We start from the raw sequence: 14059 nt of genomic DNA on the forward strand, positions 1-14059 counted from the left end.
CAACCAATGTGTCTCTCTCGCCTCAATGTTTCCCTCCCTCGCTCCCTCCCTCCCTCTCTCTCTAAAAATCAATGGAAAAAATATCCTCCAGTGAGGATTAGCAAAAAAGAAAAAAGAAAAAATACTGTTCCAGGAATCAGATGACCCGAGGTAAACTTCCTGGATCCCGGTTTCTGCATTCCTAAATGGAGATAACACTGCCGTCTCTTTCACAAAGGGCTAAATGGATCATGCATTTTAAACAGCAGTGTAAACTAAAAAAGGCTATACAAATATAAGGCATTATTATTAATTAAAATCTTCATTAAAAACAAAAAAGAACACCAGTAATGCCCTCTTGACCTCTTGAATAACTGTACAAAAAAGCCCTTTACTCCCCGAGCAGCACGCAATTTGTGCTAAACTGTTTATCTTCAAGCACATCAAGCTCACAATCTAATCATTACTAATTTCAAAAATATTGAGCCTTTTTTGTTCTCTAGACTGGACCTAGACTGCATCTTACATTTTGAATTTATAACCACAATCAAGATTTAAAATATTCATTCAGCCCTACCTCAATTTCTCAATTGAGGAAATTTATTGGTCCCTTAAGTTCATTTCTCCATGGGGATTTCTTTCCCAAATAATTCAAAATTGGGTGGATGCTGCTAATTTATTTTTAATTTTTTTTAAAAAATTTAAGTTTATTGAGGTGACAGTGGTTAATATGAACATATAGGTCTCAGGTGTGGGTTTCAGTGTTACAAGATATGTATACTGCACTGTGCGCCCACCACCCAAAGTCATATCTTCTCCTGTCATCATATATTAGGACTCCCTTCACCCCCACCCTCTTCCCTCTGGCAACCTCCACATTGCTGTTTGTGCCCATGAGTGTCAGTTTTATATCCCATACATGAGTGAAGTCATATGGTTCTTGGCTTTTTCTGACTTATTTCACGTAGCATAATATTCTCAAGGTCCATCCATGTTGTTTCATCCTTTCTTATGGCTGAGTAGTATTCCATTGTGTGCATGTACCACATCTTCTTTATCCAGTCCTCTATCCCAGGACATTCTAGTTGTTTCCATGTCGTGGCCACCATGAATAATGCTGCAAAGAACACAGGGGTGCATATATCTTTGCAAATACATGTTCTCAAGTTTTGGGGGTATATCCAGGAGAGGAATTTCTGGATCATACAGTAGCTCTATTCTTAATTTTTTGAGGAACCGCTAGACTGCTCTCCATAGTGGTTATACCAGTCTATATTCCCACCAGCAGTGAATGAGGGTTCCCTTTTCTTCACAACCTCTCCAACACTTGTTATGGCTTGTCTTGTTGATAACAGCCACTCTAACAGGTGTGAGGTGGTACCTCATTGTAGTTTTGATTTGCATTTCCCTAATTGCTAGTGAGGATGAACATCTTTTTATATACCTAATGGCTGTTTGTATGTCTTCTTGGGAGAGGTGTCTGTTTGGGTCTTCTGCCCACTTTTTGATTGGGTTGTTTGTTTGATGGTGTTGAGTTTTATGAGTTCTTTATATATTTTGGAAATTAAACCTTTGTTGGAGCTACTGTTTGTAAATATCATCTCCCATCTGGTTGGCTGCCTCATTGTTTTGTTGACAGTTTCTTTAGCTGTGCAGAAGCTTTTTAGTTTGGTATAGTCCCATTAATTTATTTTTGCTTTTACTTCCCTTGCCTTTGGGGTCAAGTTCATAAAATGCTCGCTACGACCAAGGTCCATCAGTTTGGTACCTATGTTTTCTTCTTTGTAACTTATTGTTTCAGATCTTATATTTAGTCTTTGATCCATTTTGAATTAATTTTTGTAATCCAGTTTCATTCATTTGCATGTGGCTTTCCAGTTTTCCCAGGACCATTTATCTTTACTCCATTGTGTGTTTCTGGCTCCTCTGTCAAATATTATCTGCCCATATAGATGTGGTTTTATATCTGGGCTCTCTATTCTGTTCCACTAATCAGTGTGTCTGTTTCTGTGCCAATACCATGCTGTTTTGATTATCACAGCTCTGGAGTATAATTTGAAGTCAGGGAGTATGATACCTCCAGCTTCATTCCTGTTTCTCAGAATTTCTTTGGCTAATTGAGGTCTTTTGTGATTCCACACAAATCTGATGATTTCTCATTCTATTTCTCTAAAAAATGACATTGGTATTTTGATGGGGATTACATTAAATCTGTATATTGCTTTGGGTAATATGGCCATTTTAACCATGTTGATTCTTCCAATCTATGAACACAGAATATTTTTCCATTTTGTTTTGTCTTTTTCAATCTCTTTTAATAATGCTTTGTAATTTTCAGTAGATAGGTCTTACACATCCTTTGTTAAGTATATTCCTAGGTATATTATTCTTTTGTTTGCAATTGCAAAAGGAATTGTTTTTTCATTTTTTTTCTGAAGTTTTGTTATTAGTATACAGAAAGGCAATAGATTTTTGTACATTGATTTTGTATCCTGCAACCTTACTGTATTTGTTTATTGTTTCTAATAGTTTCTTGGTGGAGTCTTTAGGGTTTTCTATATACAGAATCATGTTGTCCACAAAAAGTGACAGTTTTACTTCTTCCTTCTTTATTTGGATGCTTTTTATTTCTTTCTCTTGCCTTGTTGCTCTGGTTAGGACTTCCAGAACTATGTTGAATAAGAGTGGTGAGAGTGGACATCCTTCTCTTGTTCCTAATCTTAGAGGAAAAGTTTTCAGTTTGTCACCACTGAGTATAGTATTAGCTGAGGGCTTATCATATATGGCCTTTATTATGTTGAGGTACTTTCTTTCTATTCCTATTTTATTGAGCGTTTTGATCATAAATGGATGTTGTATCTTATCAAATGCTTTTTCTGCATCTATTGATAAAATCATATGATATTTATCCTTTCTTTTGTTAATGTGGTGTATTGCATTGATTGATTTATGTATGTGCCCCTGAAATAAGCCCCACTTGATCATGATGTGTTATTTTTTTTTACGTATTATTGTATTCAATTTGCTAGTATTTTGTTTAGGATTTCTGCGTCTGTATTCATCAGAGATCAATTGGTCTGTAGTTTTTGTGTGTGTGTGTATGTTGTCCTTGCCAGGTTTTGGTATCAGGGTTACAATGGCCTCATAAAATGTGTTAGGAAGTATTGCCTCTTCTTCAATATTTTGGAAGAGTTTGAGGACAGGTTTTATATCTTCTTTGAACATTTGGTAGAATTCATTAGTGAAGCCATCTGGTCCTGGACTTTTATTTTTGGGGATGTTTTTGATGGTTGTTTCAATCTCCTCACTGCTAATTGGTTTATTTAGATTTTCCATTTCTTCATGATTTAGTGTAGAAAGGTTACATATTTCTAGGAACTTATCCATTTCTTCTAGGTTATTGAACTTGGTGGCATATAATCATTCATAATATTCTAGTGTGAGCCTTTGTATATGTGCTGTCTGTGGTGACTTCTCTCTCATTTCTGATTTTGTTTATATGGGTCTTTTCTCTTTTTTCCTTAGTGAGTCTAGCCAGGGGTTTGTCAATTTTATTAATCTTTTCAAAGAGCCAGCTCTTTGTTTTATTAATTTTTTGTAGAGGTTTTTTTGTTCTCTATTTCATTTGATTCTGCTCTATTTTTGTTATTTCCTTTCTTCTGCTGACTTTGGGTTGCTTTTTTTCTTCTTTACCTAGTTCTTTGGATGCCATTAATTTATATGAGATACTATCCTCTTTGCCACATTTACACATAGTTGAACTCCATAAAGATAATTTGCTCACACATAAAATTGCATCAAAAAATTATTAGGAGAAAAAGAAATTACTAGGAGAGATAAGATTAATTTTGACATAGTATAATGATCTCCTTCCCAATCCCTGAAGATAATAACAATAATAATAATAATAATAATAATAATAATAATAACTAAATACCACAAAGTATTCTACAGTTAAGAAGAAAGTTGTTCTAAGGATACCACAGACTCTTTTCTAGCTAGAAGGTGAATTTCCTGAGGAACCAAGACTCTTAAACCCTCCTCCCATGAAAAATTAAGACAGAAGACAAAAAGGGAAAAAGTATGAAGATATGTGGTATTTAAAACTCTGAAATGACTTTATTTTATTAAAATCCATTAATAAAAGAAAGACTAAGAAATGCCTCCTCTCTATGCCACTTACCAGCTAAGAACACCACTATCCAACCAGTTATACGAACCAGAAACTCCAAAGGAACTTGTGAGTCCTCCATCTTCCTCTTCCTCAACATCAGCCCCTGTTCTCTTCTATCCCTAAACATTTCCAGAATTCTCTCACCTTCCTCATCCCCACTGCCATGATCACCACTCACTGGGGTTGCGGTAATAACCTTCAAACAAGTCTCCCTGCTTCCAGTCTTGTCACTTCCAAGTCACCATTCACAGAGCAACCAGAGTGATTGTTCTTAAGCCAAAAACACGACCATGTCTGATCCCCTGATTAAAATAACTCACCAGGAAAAAAATCCTAAATCTTAAATCCTTCCAAATCTGAGCCATGCAAATATCTTCAGTGTCATCTATCAACCTTGGCTGGCCCCTCAGACTCTGCCCCCTAACCTTTCTGAAATCCTTAAAATTCCCTGAACAGGTCATCCTTGCTCTCTGCTTCTGGGCTGTAGGAATGACAGAGAAACCTAAAGAAATGGGTTTATTTCTCTCATTGAACAAGGAGGCCACAAGTAAGCAGCAGGAGCCACTGGTGAAGATCTCAAGGGTTCTGAGCCAATGCATCTGCTATTCCTTCAGCCTCTCCCTCAAGGTCCCAGATGAAAGCCACAGGCACTGCAATCATATTCTAGGCAAGAAGAAAGTAGGAAAAGAAACTATAAAATGGGGTGGGTCTAATAAAAATAATAACGATAGCCAAGAGTACATTTACTTTGAACAATATACTATTTTAAGTGCTTTATGCTCATTAATTCGTTTAAAGCTTTGAGACAGGCATTCTGTTCTCTTCCTCATTTTGTGGGTATAATTTGCTCAAGGTCCCATGACTAGTATGTGGAAGGTGGAAGATTCAAACCCAGAGGTCATGTTCTTTAACAGGACCTACTCAGCCTCCCCAAAACAAACAAAAATGGCCTATCAGACGTCTGCTAAATGGGAACTTTGTCACCAGCCTCGGGTTGTAATTCACCACCCTAACAAATACAGATCCACTGCCACCCTAGTTTAAGCCACCATCCTATCTTGCCCTTTACCTTTCTTACCCTTTACCTTTCTCCAGCTTACCCTTCACAGTACACAGAGCCTCAAAGGGGTCTTTTAAAGAATGACAACCTGATTTATCACTCCCCTCTAAGGCTTCCCAGGACAATCATAATAAATCCAAATTCACGTGACAGTCACTTGGGGAGTTTTTAAAAATGCTGATGCCACGGTGACCACCAAGGGAAAGGGAGGAAGGTAGAAGAGAGCACAGGGGAGGATAAAGAGCGATGGAGACTTGGCCTGAGCGGCGCACACACAGTACAACACACGGATGATGCAGCAGAGAGTCGTACACCTGAACCTATATAATCTTATTAACCTATGTCAGTCACACCAATGAATTCAATAAACAAATAAATAAAAATGCTGATGTCTGGGTATCACCAGAGATCTTGATTCATCTGCTCTGGGGTGAGGCCTGAGCCAGCTAGAGAACTGCAATGTGCAGCCAGAGCTGAAAACACTGCCACCTACCAGTCTCATCTCCCAGCACTTCTCACCTGGTTCACTGGGACCCAACCACAGCCACAGCGGCCTTCTCCCCCTTTCTCACATACCCCAAGCTCATGCCCACCTTACAGCCTTTACGCTGTAAGCCCATCCGTTTGAACCAATCTTCCCCTTGATCATCACTTAGGTTTCAGCTCAAATGTCACTTCTCAAGGAGACTTTCCTGACCTCGGTGAAAGCTGTTTCCCACTGTGCACAGCATCCCTAAAGTGTCACTGAAGAAACTGGTAGAAAGCAGTGAGACACATGGGGAGTAAGAGCCCCTCACACTCACCCAGGATAAACAGTGCCTGCAACATTGGTGCTCAAATGAAGGAAGGAAGCAAAGAAGACTGGAACCCTTAAAATGTAAGCCCCTACTGAGGAGCCACCATTATACATCCAGGCTCTGGGTTGGTACAAAGTGAGTGGTGAGATATAAAATGCCAGTGACTATGGGAAAGGGTGAATTATATGAAGGGTTTAACACCTCAGACATCTTATTTTCTAAAAATAAGACTATGGAAACTGCTAATCTAACTAATTTTTCTACAAAACAAAAGCAAGAACTAGGAAGACTTCTTATAGCAAATAAAACATCCTAAATAAAATAAACAATGAACTTTCTATATATATTAACCAAACTCCCAAAATGTGTCCTGGCATTCAAGACCTTGTTTTATCAGGTAAAAAGGTACATGTCCCTCCCCTTACATCACTCTCCTCTCCAGTCATACTAAGTAGGACGGCCCATTCCAAACTTGCCTCATGCCTCTTACTGTCCATACTTTGACATCCTGTTTCTTGCTCTAGAATGACCTCTCCAAATCTCTGCTTGTCAAAATTCCAACCATTCTTAAAAGCCCAGATAAAATGTCACCACGTTTTATAACACACTTCCTAATCCTATAACTTCCCAATATTCCATTTTCCCTATAATATAGAGATTTTATTGTGATTTCTATGCTTCTACTCTGGCCCTATAAAATGTATTCTCTATACATCAATAAGGTAGGACTTCTAAAACTAAAATCCCAGCAAGACACTCCCCTTCAAGGGCTTCCCACTGCACCTAAAACACAATCCCAAATCCTGTGGTTCCAGGCTCACCTCCCTTTTGGATCTTATCTTGGACACTCCTATCTTGCTAGCTCTATCCATCCCCACCTCCTGCCAGCTACGCAGAGTGGCCCACTCTTTAGCCCAGGGCTTTTGCTCCTACCATTCCCTCTGATCAGGCAACTCTTGGCTCTCCCCAAAACTGGCTTCCTCTAATACTTCAGGCGTCTCCTCAAGGAAGCTTCCCAGCCTGCTCTAGGAAGGCAGCTTCGCTTTTTACTTTCTGCCACTCCAGAGACAAACTGCACACTTCACAAGCTGTAACTATTTACTGTTTATATGCTTATTTCCTGTCTCTCTATTAGCATACAAGCTCCTGGGAGATGGCAACCATACCTGCATTATCACCACTATTACACTGTCTCCTCAGTTCCTGACAGAATGCCTGGCAAATGGGGGTGAATGAATGAATGAGCACTAAAAGTCATGTCTAATTCTTTGTCTCCATAGGAGATGAAGTCATTTTTCTCAGAACCCCAGTGGAACTGTGTTTTCTACCTGTAGTAATATTCTCATGGAGTGCTGTACGGCAGTTATTTCTTTGTGAATTTGTCATCAACCAAGCTAAATTTGTTCTTAATTGTCTCTGATCACAATACCTCATTAAGCTCTAATAAAGAACAACCCTGGTCAAGTGGCTCAGTTGGCTGCAGCATTGTGCCACTGACCAAAAACGTTGCCGGTTCGATTCCCAGTCAGGGTGCATACCTAGGTTGCAGCTTTGATCCCTGGTCGAGGCACATTTGAGAGGTAACCAGTCAATGTTTCTCTCTCTCTCCCTTCCTCTCTCCCCAAAATCAATAAAAGCATATCCTCAGGGGAAGATTTAAAAAAGGGAACAACAGAAAAAGGAGGATCAGGAGAAAGGAAAGAGGAAAGAAAAACAAAGGACAGGGGGAAATGGGAAAGAAATCGTAAGATAAGAAAGGAAGGAGGGAGTCTAGAGGGAACATGAATATTAGAAAAAATTTCTTCATAATTGATTAATAACATACAGATTAATAAAGTGATGACTTTCTCCTAATTTGGGGGCCAACACCTCTCTATTTTTCCCTATGCTCTTTTCCTCCTTCTTTTAATTTCAACTGAATATCCTCCCCATACCCTTGTGGTGTTGTTTTTACCTTAGGACCCAGATTGACAAGTGACTAGTATTCTCCACTTCTTTGGGGGATGGGTTAAGTCTGTTATATCTACAATCTCTCAAACTGACCTTGAAAACCCAACCAGGGTAGCTGCCACTCCTCAGCACAGAAAGGAGTAACTAACAGGGCAGCCAGCTCCGGATCAAAGTTTATTTTGAAAAGAGTAGACTACCGACAATTTCCATTCCTGGAGATCAAATCAACAGTCTTTGTTGTTCTCTCATTTTTCTTCGGCCACTTCTATCTGTGTTGAGTTGAGCTGTGTGTTTTCCTATACTTCCTGTTTGTTTTTCTGGGATCAGAATGAGGTAGGGTGCCTGTGACTATATCATACCAAAGGGATTTTTCAGTTATTCATAAAAGAGAAAGTCTTGGTTAACAAGTTCCTTCCTTGGCTATAGGAAAAGAGGTGGGAGTAAACTGAGCAGTGGGGCAAAGGAAAAGGAAGCATGAGATGGGGAAAGGCTCTCACACAGCAAAGTGCAAGTAGAAAACAGAAATGATTTCAAAGCAGCCAAAGAGTATCCTCTGGTGATTAAAATGAAAGGTGAAGAGCTTCAAAGAGCAAAATACTGGAATTAGTTTCTCATCCAAAGAACCAGAGAAACTTTTTTCCTTTACCAAGTATTTAAGAAAGATGGAAGGCGTTTATAAATGTTCAGGAAAGCTAAGTGAAGGTTTTATTACTATTCATTCATCTATGCAACTCTTTTTAACTATAGTAATTTTACTCTAATTGGTAACAGATTTTTTTTTTCTCTTCTTATGCCACACTCCCCATTCTCCATGCCCCTCTGAGGCAAATTAAATCAACAATTAGTGTTTCTGCGGTTTTTTTCCCATTCCGGTTACATCATGTGCAATAAAAGTAAACATATTTATAACAAAACATGTTGTGCAATACAATATACTTCTTCATTTTTCTGGTCCTTAAACTTAAAAATTAATAAACATTCTACATTCCCACAAATTCTTAGTACAATGTTTCCTAGCCCTTGAATTCCTAGAAACATGTAAGAATAGCTCAGAAGAAACAAGGTACTGAAAAAGCACAAAAAATAATGGCTGCAAAGTGATTATGAGAACTTATTTGATTTCATAAGAGTCAGCTGTGAACAGTTTCAGCCTCAAGGTTCCAAACTTTTCTTTATTATAAAAAAGATTCAACCCTTGAGGTTAAACTGTACACCCCCAGGATCTTAATGAAGGCTTCAAATGTAAATTGGTATAAAGTGGTATCAAGTTAGAATCGAACAAATCTAAAATTAATGATAAAATTTCAATGTAAATCAAACTAATAACAAATCAAACAAATTTAATAATACCAAGTATATTACTTTCCACTACATTTAAAACTTGGAAACACTGAGATCTTATTTTATTCAAAGTTGCTATGAACTATAAAGAACCACAAAATTTTAACTAAAAGAAAGGAATGAAATTATAAGATATATTTCTTAGTAGCCTATGAGAAATATTTAATTACTGATTTGGAGATTCGTGTATTTCCCTAAAAACTGTCAAGTTTCTATAACAAGCCCCCAAAATTATCTGATAAATAATACAATAAGGATAACAAGGGGGGGGGGTCTCATGTTCATTGCTAAATATATGTTCTGATAAAACTTCAGAACCATATCTAGATTCTAATCTCAAATATTTGTATTGTTTGCCCACAGGGTGGGGACTGGTTTTCAGTCTATATTTAATAATATATTTTTGAAGCAAATTCAACTACAGTAATAATAGTAGCAACGAGGGTAAACTTATACGCCTAATTCCTTAGCAAAAATCAAATGTAGGATGTGAACACACATCACTAAACCCTAATAATAGAGCAATGAACCATAATATCTACTCAGGCCCAGCACCTGATCCTGTGGACTCTGCCTGCATTACAAACTCCAAGCCCAACCACCCTTTCCTAACTGCGCCACTTCCACTCTCAGCCAAGTCACCATCCCTCTTGACAACTACCATGGCCTCTTGACTGCCCTCCCTGCTCCCTCCTTGATCAGCTACAATCCATTTTCCACTCCAAAGCCTGAAGAATCTTCAGAACTATCTATCAGACCATCACACTCACGTGCACATTTTCCCTCCCCCTCCTCCTCCTTAACCTTCCTTTCCTGCAGCAACAAAGAGGTTGTATAAACAGCATCCTATTGTTGTTTTCTCCTTCTCAAGCTCTGATGAGAATGGGGCTAAGAAAAGTGGTCTCCCAAGTTAGCGTATTTTTAGTAGTGATATTCTCCTACCTTCAAAATTTGGAACAGAAAAAGTGCAGGTCACTGACGCCACATGTCTGATGAGCCCAACCTTCCAGAACACTGCTAGGAAGAACCAGAGATGCAAGGGATGAGAAAGGGGATTCATGGCTATCTCCAAGTCCATGCCTTAAAGTTCCCTCATATTCTAGACAAACCTGAGTCATCCATTTTTCTGTATGTAACCAGAGAGAATATATTGCTGGGGACTAAAGCTCTTGAGGCAGGCATGTGGGAAGCATTAGGTACATAACCACACTTTGGAATGCTACCTGGAAACCTTCAGCAGAAGCCCTGCTTTACCCTCCAACAGAGTTCAGTGGAAATAAAGCCCCAGGAAAATGGTCAGGGCCACCCTTGCCAAGTAAAGATGCTTTCAAGGGTTCCTCAAGTACAGTGCAGGCAGTTACTTGCCTACCCACATCTCAACCCTCAGAAGGCAAAGCCATCCTACTTTCTGTTTCTCCACTACCTTCTTCAGAGTCAGGCACCTGTACACACTGTTCATTGCTATCAGTTTATTCAGAAGCTGCTGCTTTACTGCCATACATTTTTAGAGAGTACTTCTGAGTTCAGTCTGTACTTGAAAATTGTAACTGTAGTTTTTAAAGCAAATACAAAGATATTCTGTTATCAATGGAAACTGAGCAAAACAGCAGATATGGATATACTTTTAGAAAAACTTTGTCAGTATGTGAGCAAAAGAATCAAACTTTTAGGTTTTAAAATGTCAGGCCTTAAAAAATTATTTGTTTTAAAACATATTAGAGCCCTTCTGTGATATAGCCAACCTGCAAAATGACCTGGTGTTTCTTGCACACCCCTGTGTAGCCCTCCTACCTACCCACCCAAGGTGGCCTGTGTAACCAACCAATAGGATATTACTGATATGACAGAGGAGTGTGACTTCCAAGACTAAGTCATAAAAGGCATTGTGGCTTCCACTTTGCTCTTTAGGATCGTTCACTCTGGGAGAGAGCCAACCTTTGTGCCAGGAGGACACTCAAGCAGCTCACAGAGGGGCCCAAATGGGAATAAGTGAGACCTGCCAACAACCAGCACCATGTGAGTTGTGTCAGTCTCAGCCTATTGATGGTGAAGCTATCAGCTAGGAATATCTGAGGCACTCATCTGGGCCCCTGTATTATTTTGGTGAGCCCTTGAAGACATTTCCAGAACTTACACTAAAGTTGTGCCTGGACTAGCCCTTATGGTTCTTATTATGATCACAGGATGCACTTCAACAAACCATCAGGGAACTCTGAAGAACAGTTATTACTCACAGGTCCTGGAGGGTACATGGCACCCCTGAGGGCCACACAGCAAGGTCATAGAGAGAGAGAGAGGAAGTGAGGACCTGGGACTCTGCCTTTATTAGGGTCTGGTGTTGGGGGGGAGTTGCCTAGGGTTTTATGGGCTGAATTTCAATAACATGAGCAGGGATTAGGGCGTGGGAAGGGAGAAGCAGGGTCATGGAGGTGGTCAGTTATCTAGGTCACCCAGGTCTTTCTAAAAAGGGAAGTTCATGGGCGGGGGTAGGATGGCCTGGTTCCTTATTTGGTTGTTTTGCCAGTAGCTGCATTCTATAGTCAAAAATATATTTATTCAAGATGGATATCTTTGAAATGGAATACTTTGGGAATCAAAAGCTTAATGCCAGCCACATAGATTACAATCAGAAATCTTAGTTCTAGGCACTCGCACTACATGAGTGCACCACCTTGGAAGCAGATCCTCCAGCTCTGCTAGCCTTCAGACAACTCGAGCCACAGATAACATCTTGAAATGTCATGAGAAACCCCAAAACAGAGCTATTCATCTAAGGTACTTCCAAATCCCTGACCAAGAGAAACTGTGAGATGATAAGCACTTACTGTTTTGGGTGTATTTAGTTATGCAGCAATACATAACTAACATAAAACTTTACATTGTTAAGTTGCTAGCTGACAAATATACCACTAGATGTTAACTATCAATTCATTCTAGGTCCAGCAAGTACATACACTTGAATAAACAATACATATAAACTGGTATCTAACAGCATGGACTCTAAAGTCAGACTAAGTGGATGCAAAGCTATGCTCCATACTGTGGGACCCAAGACAAGTTAGTTATCTATACAATTTTGTAAAGTGGATGTAATAATAGTACTGTCTTATAAGGTGGTTGTGAAAACTGAGTTAATCCTAGTAATGAACAGTGCTCAATTAATGCTCTATTATAATGTATGAATAAATAAATGAGGATATTCTTTATAAAAGGGGAAAATAACACTAAAAATGATTAGGAAAACACACTATTTTGGCCATTGGCTCTTTGGGGACGGGGAGAGGAGAAAGGGCTTATGCCACATGCTGGGAGGGAGAAAGGGGGCAGAGAAACCAAAGAAAGCAGACAAGAATTGGGTAAATAAGTCTTAATCCCATCTGGCCACAGTAAAGTAGGGTGACCATATAATTTATCATAAAAACAAGGATACTTCTGGGAGTGAAAAGGAGCCCTATTAAGAATGGTATTGAGAAAACAGGCAAAAAACAGGGCTGTTCCTAGCAAACCAGGTATATAAATACCTGTACGTAACTACAGTATGAAAAACACTGTTGTAGTTGAGAATAAAGCTCTGGAAAGGAGATTCAAATTTCAGAGCTCTCCTGAGAGGAGCAGTCAAGGATAAGGGTTTAGAGTCAAGAGCGTAAAGTTACACTAAAACCCTGCCTGAGGTCAGTACTAGGTTTCCTTTAAGCAGTGGTTGCACTGAGACATTAATAATTTACCCAAAACTCCTAAATTAATGTTTTATTTCCTTAGGTTTTCTCTTAATGTGTCATATGTTCAAATACAATATTAATCTTCCTTTTCTTAAATTTTTAATGGGGCAGAACATATACTAATGTAGGTTTCAGTTAATAGTGACTTTCAACTGAACTTTATAAGGTATCAGCTAGTGACAGCCTGCCCTCACTGTAGGTAAAGTATCTTTGAGGAAATAAACACCATCCAGCACTGAACTTTCAAGTGTGATTGGTGAAATTTTTGCGATCTGTACTTAGTGACTTCCTATGCTATTGGTGTTTATGGTAAACAACTCCTATAATTGTGTTCGTGCTTTTTGTTTTAAGTCAAAGAAGCAAGATTTGCATTTGTGGGCTGTCTCTCAAGTTTACTTACTTACTTACTTATTTACTTATTTATTTTTCCCACCCATGTATGGTAAATACAGGCTTATTCCCAGTTCAGTGAGAGCTTTCCCTGAGATAGGCCTAAAATTCATTAAGATTGTTTATACTGAAGGGAGAGACACCCTCAGAGTTAACCTCTTAAGTTAAAGTACAGGTTTTCTTTAAGTGATATTTTTACTTCCCCTTATTGTGACAGTTATGATGTTTCCATTCAGAAATTATATGGTAGCACATAATTAGGTAATTTGGATAGTGACATATACATTCATGTCTCAGGACTTTACCTAATATGAATGTCAAAACATAATTTTAAACGGTTAAAAATACAATGCACATATAAATATATAATGAGCACATGTTAAAGACATGTAACTCATGATAAAAACAGCAAGGTAGCAAAGGGGTTGATATAGTGCATTTTTTAAAATTCCAGTACAAGATTGCCAAATTACATAAAAAACTAGTTAATGTTCTATGGGCAATAAAATATACAGTTGGGGTTATCTTTTCTACCTAAGAGAAATCACTTGCTTCATAACAATTTTCTATAAGTTAACTTCTAACCTTAACAGAGCATTAGTACTAATTAATAGTAAATAGTAAGACAAAGTTACATCTTCTAGATAAT

General features: G+C 38.5%; 1 protein-coding gene across 6 annotated transcripts in view; it reads right to left on the reverse strand.

Annotated features, from left to right (window-relative positions):
- Window positions 1–14059, reverse strand: part of CRADD (CARD and death domain containing adaptor protein) — a 178323-nt gene that overhangs the window by 104725 nt on the left and 59539 nt on the right. For 2 of the 6 annotated variants that reach the window (XM_081130905.1, XM_081130906.1), the window contains exon 3: window positions 10244–10318. The exons of 2 other annotated variants lie outside the window; for them this stretch is intronic. In XM_081130905.1, the coding sequence (XP_080987031.1) occupies window positions 10244–10318 (75 nt within the window). The remainder of the gene's footprint in view (window positions 1–10243; window positions 10319–14059) is intronic. 2 more of the 6 variants (XM_081130907.1, XM_081130908.1) reach the window with 1 other exon arrangement.

This window comes from Miniopterus schreibersii (assembly GCF_964146895.1).
Source record: "Miniopterus schreibersii genome assembly, chromosome: 2".
In the NCBI taxonomy this organism is placed as follows: domain Eukaryota; kingdom Metazoa; phylum Chordata; class Mammalia; order Chiroptera; family Miniopteridae; genus Miniopterus; species Miniopterus schreibersii.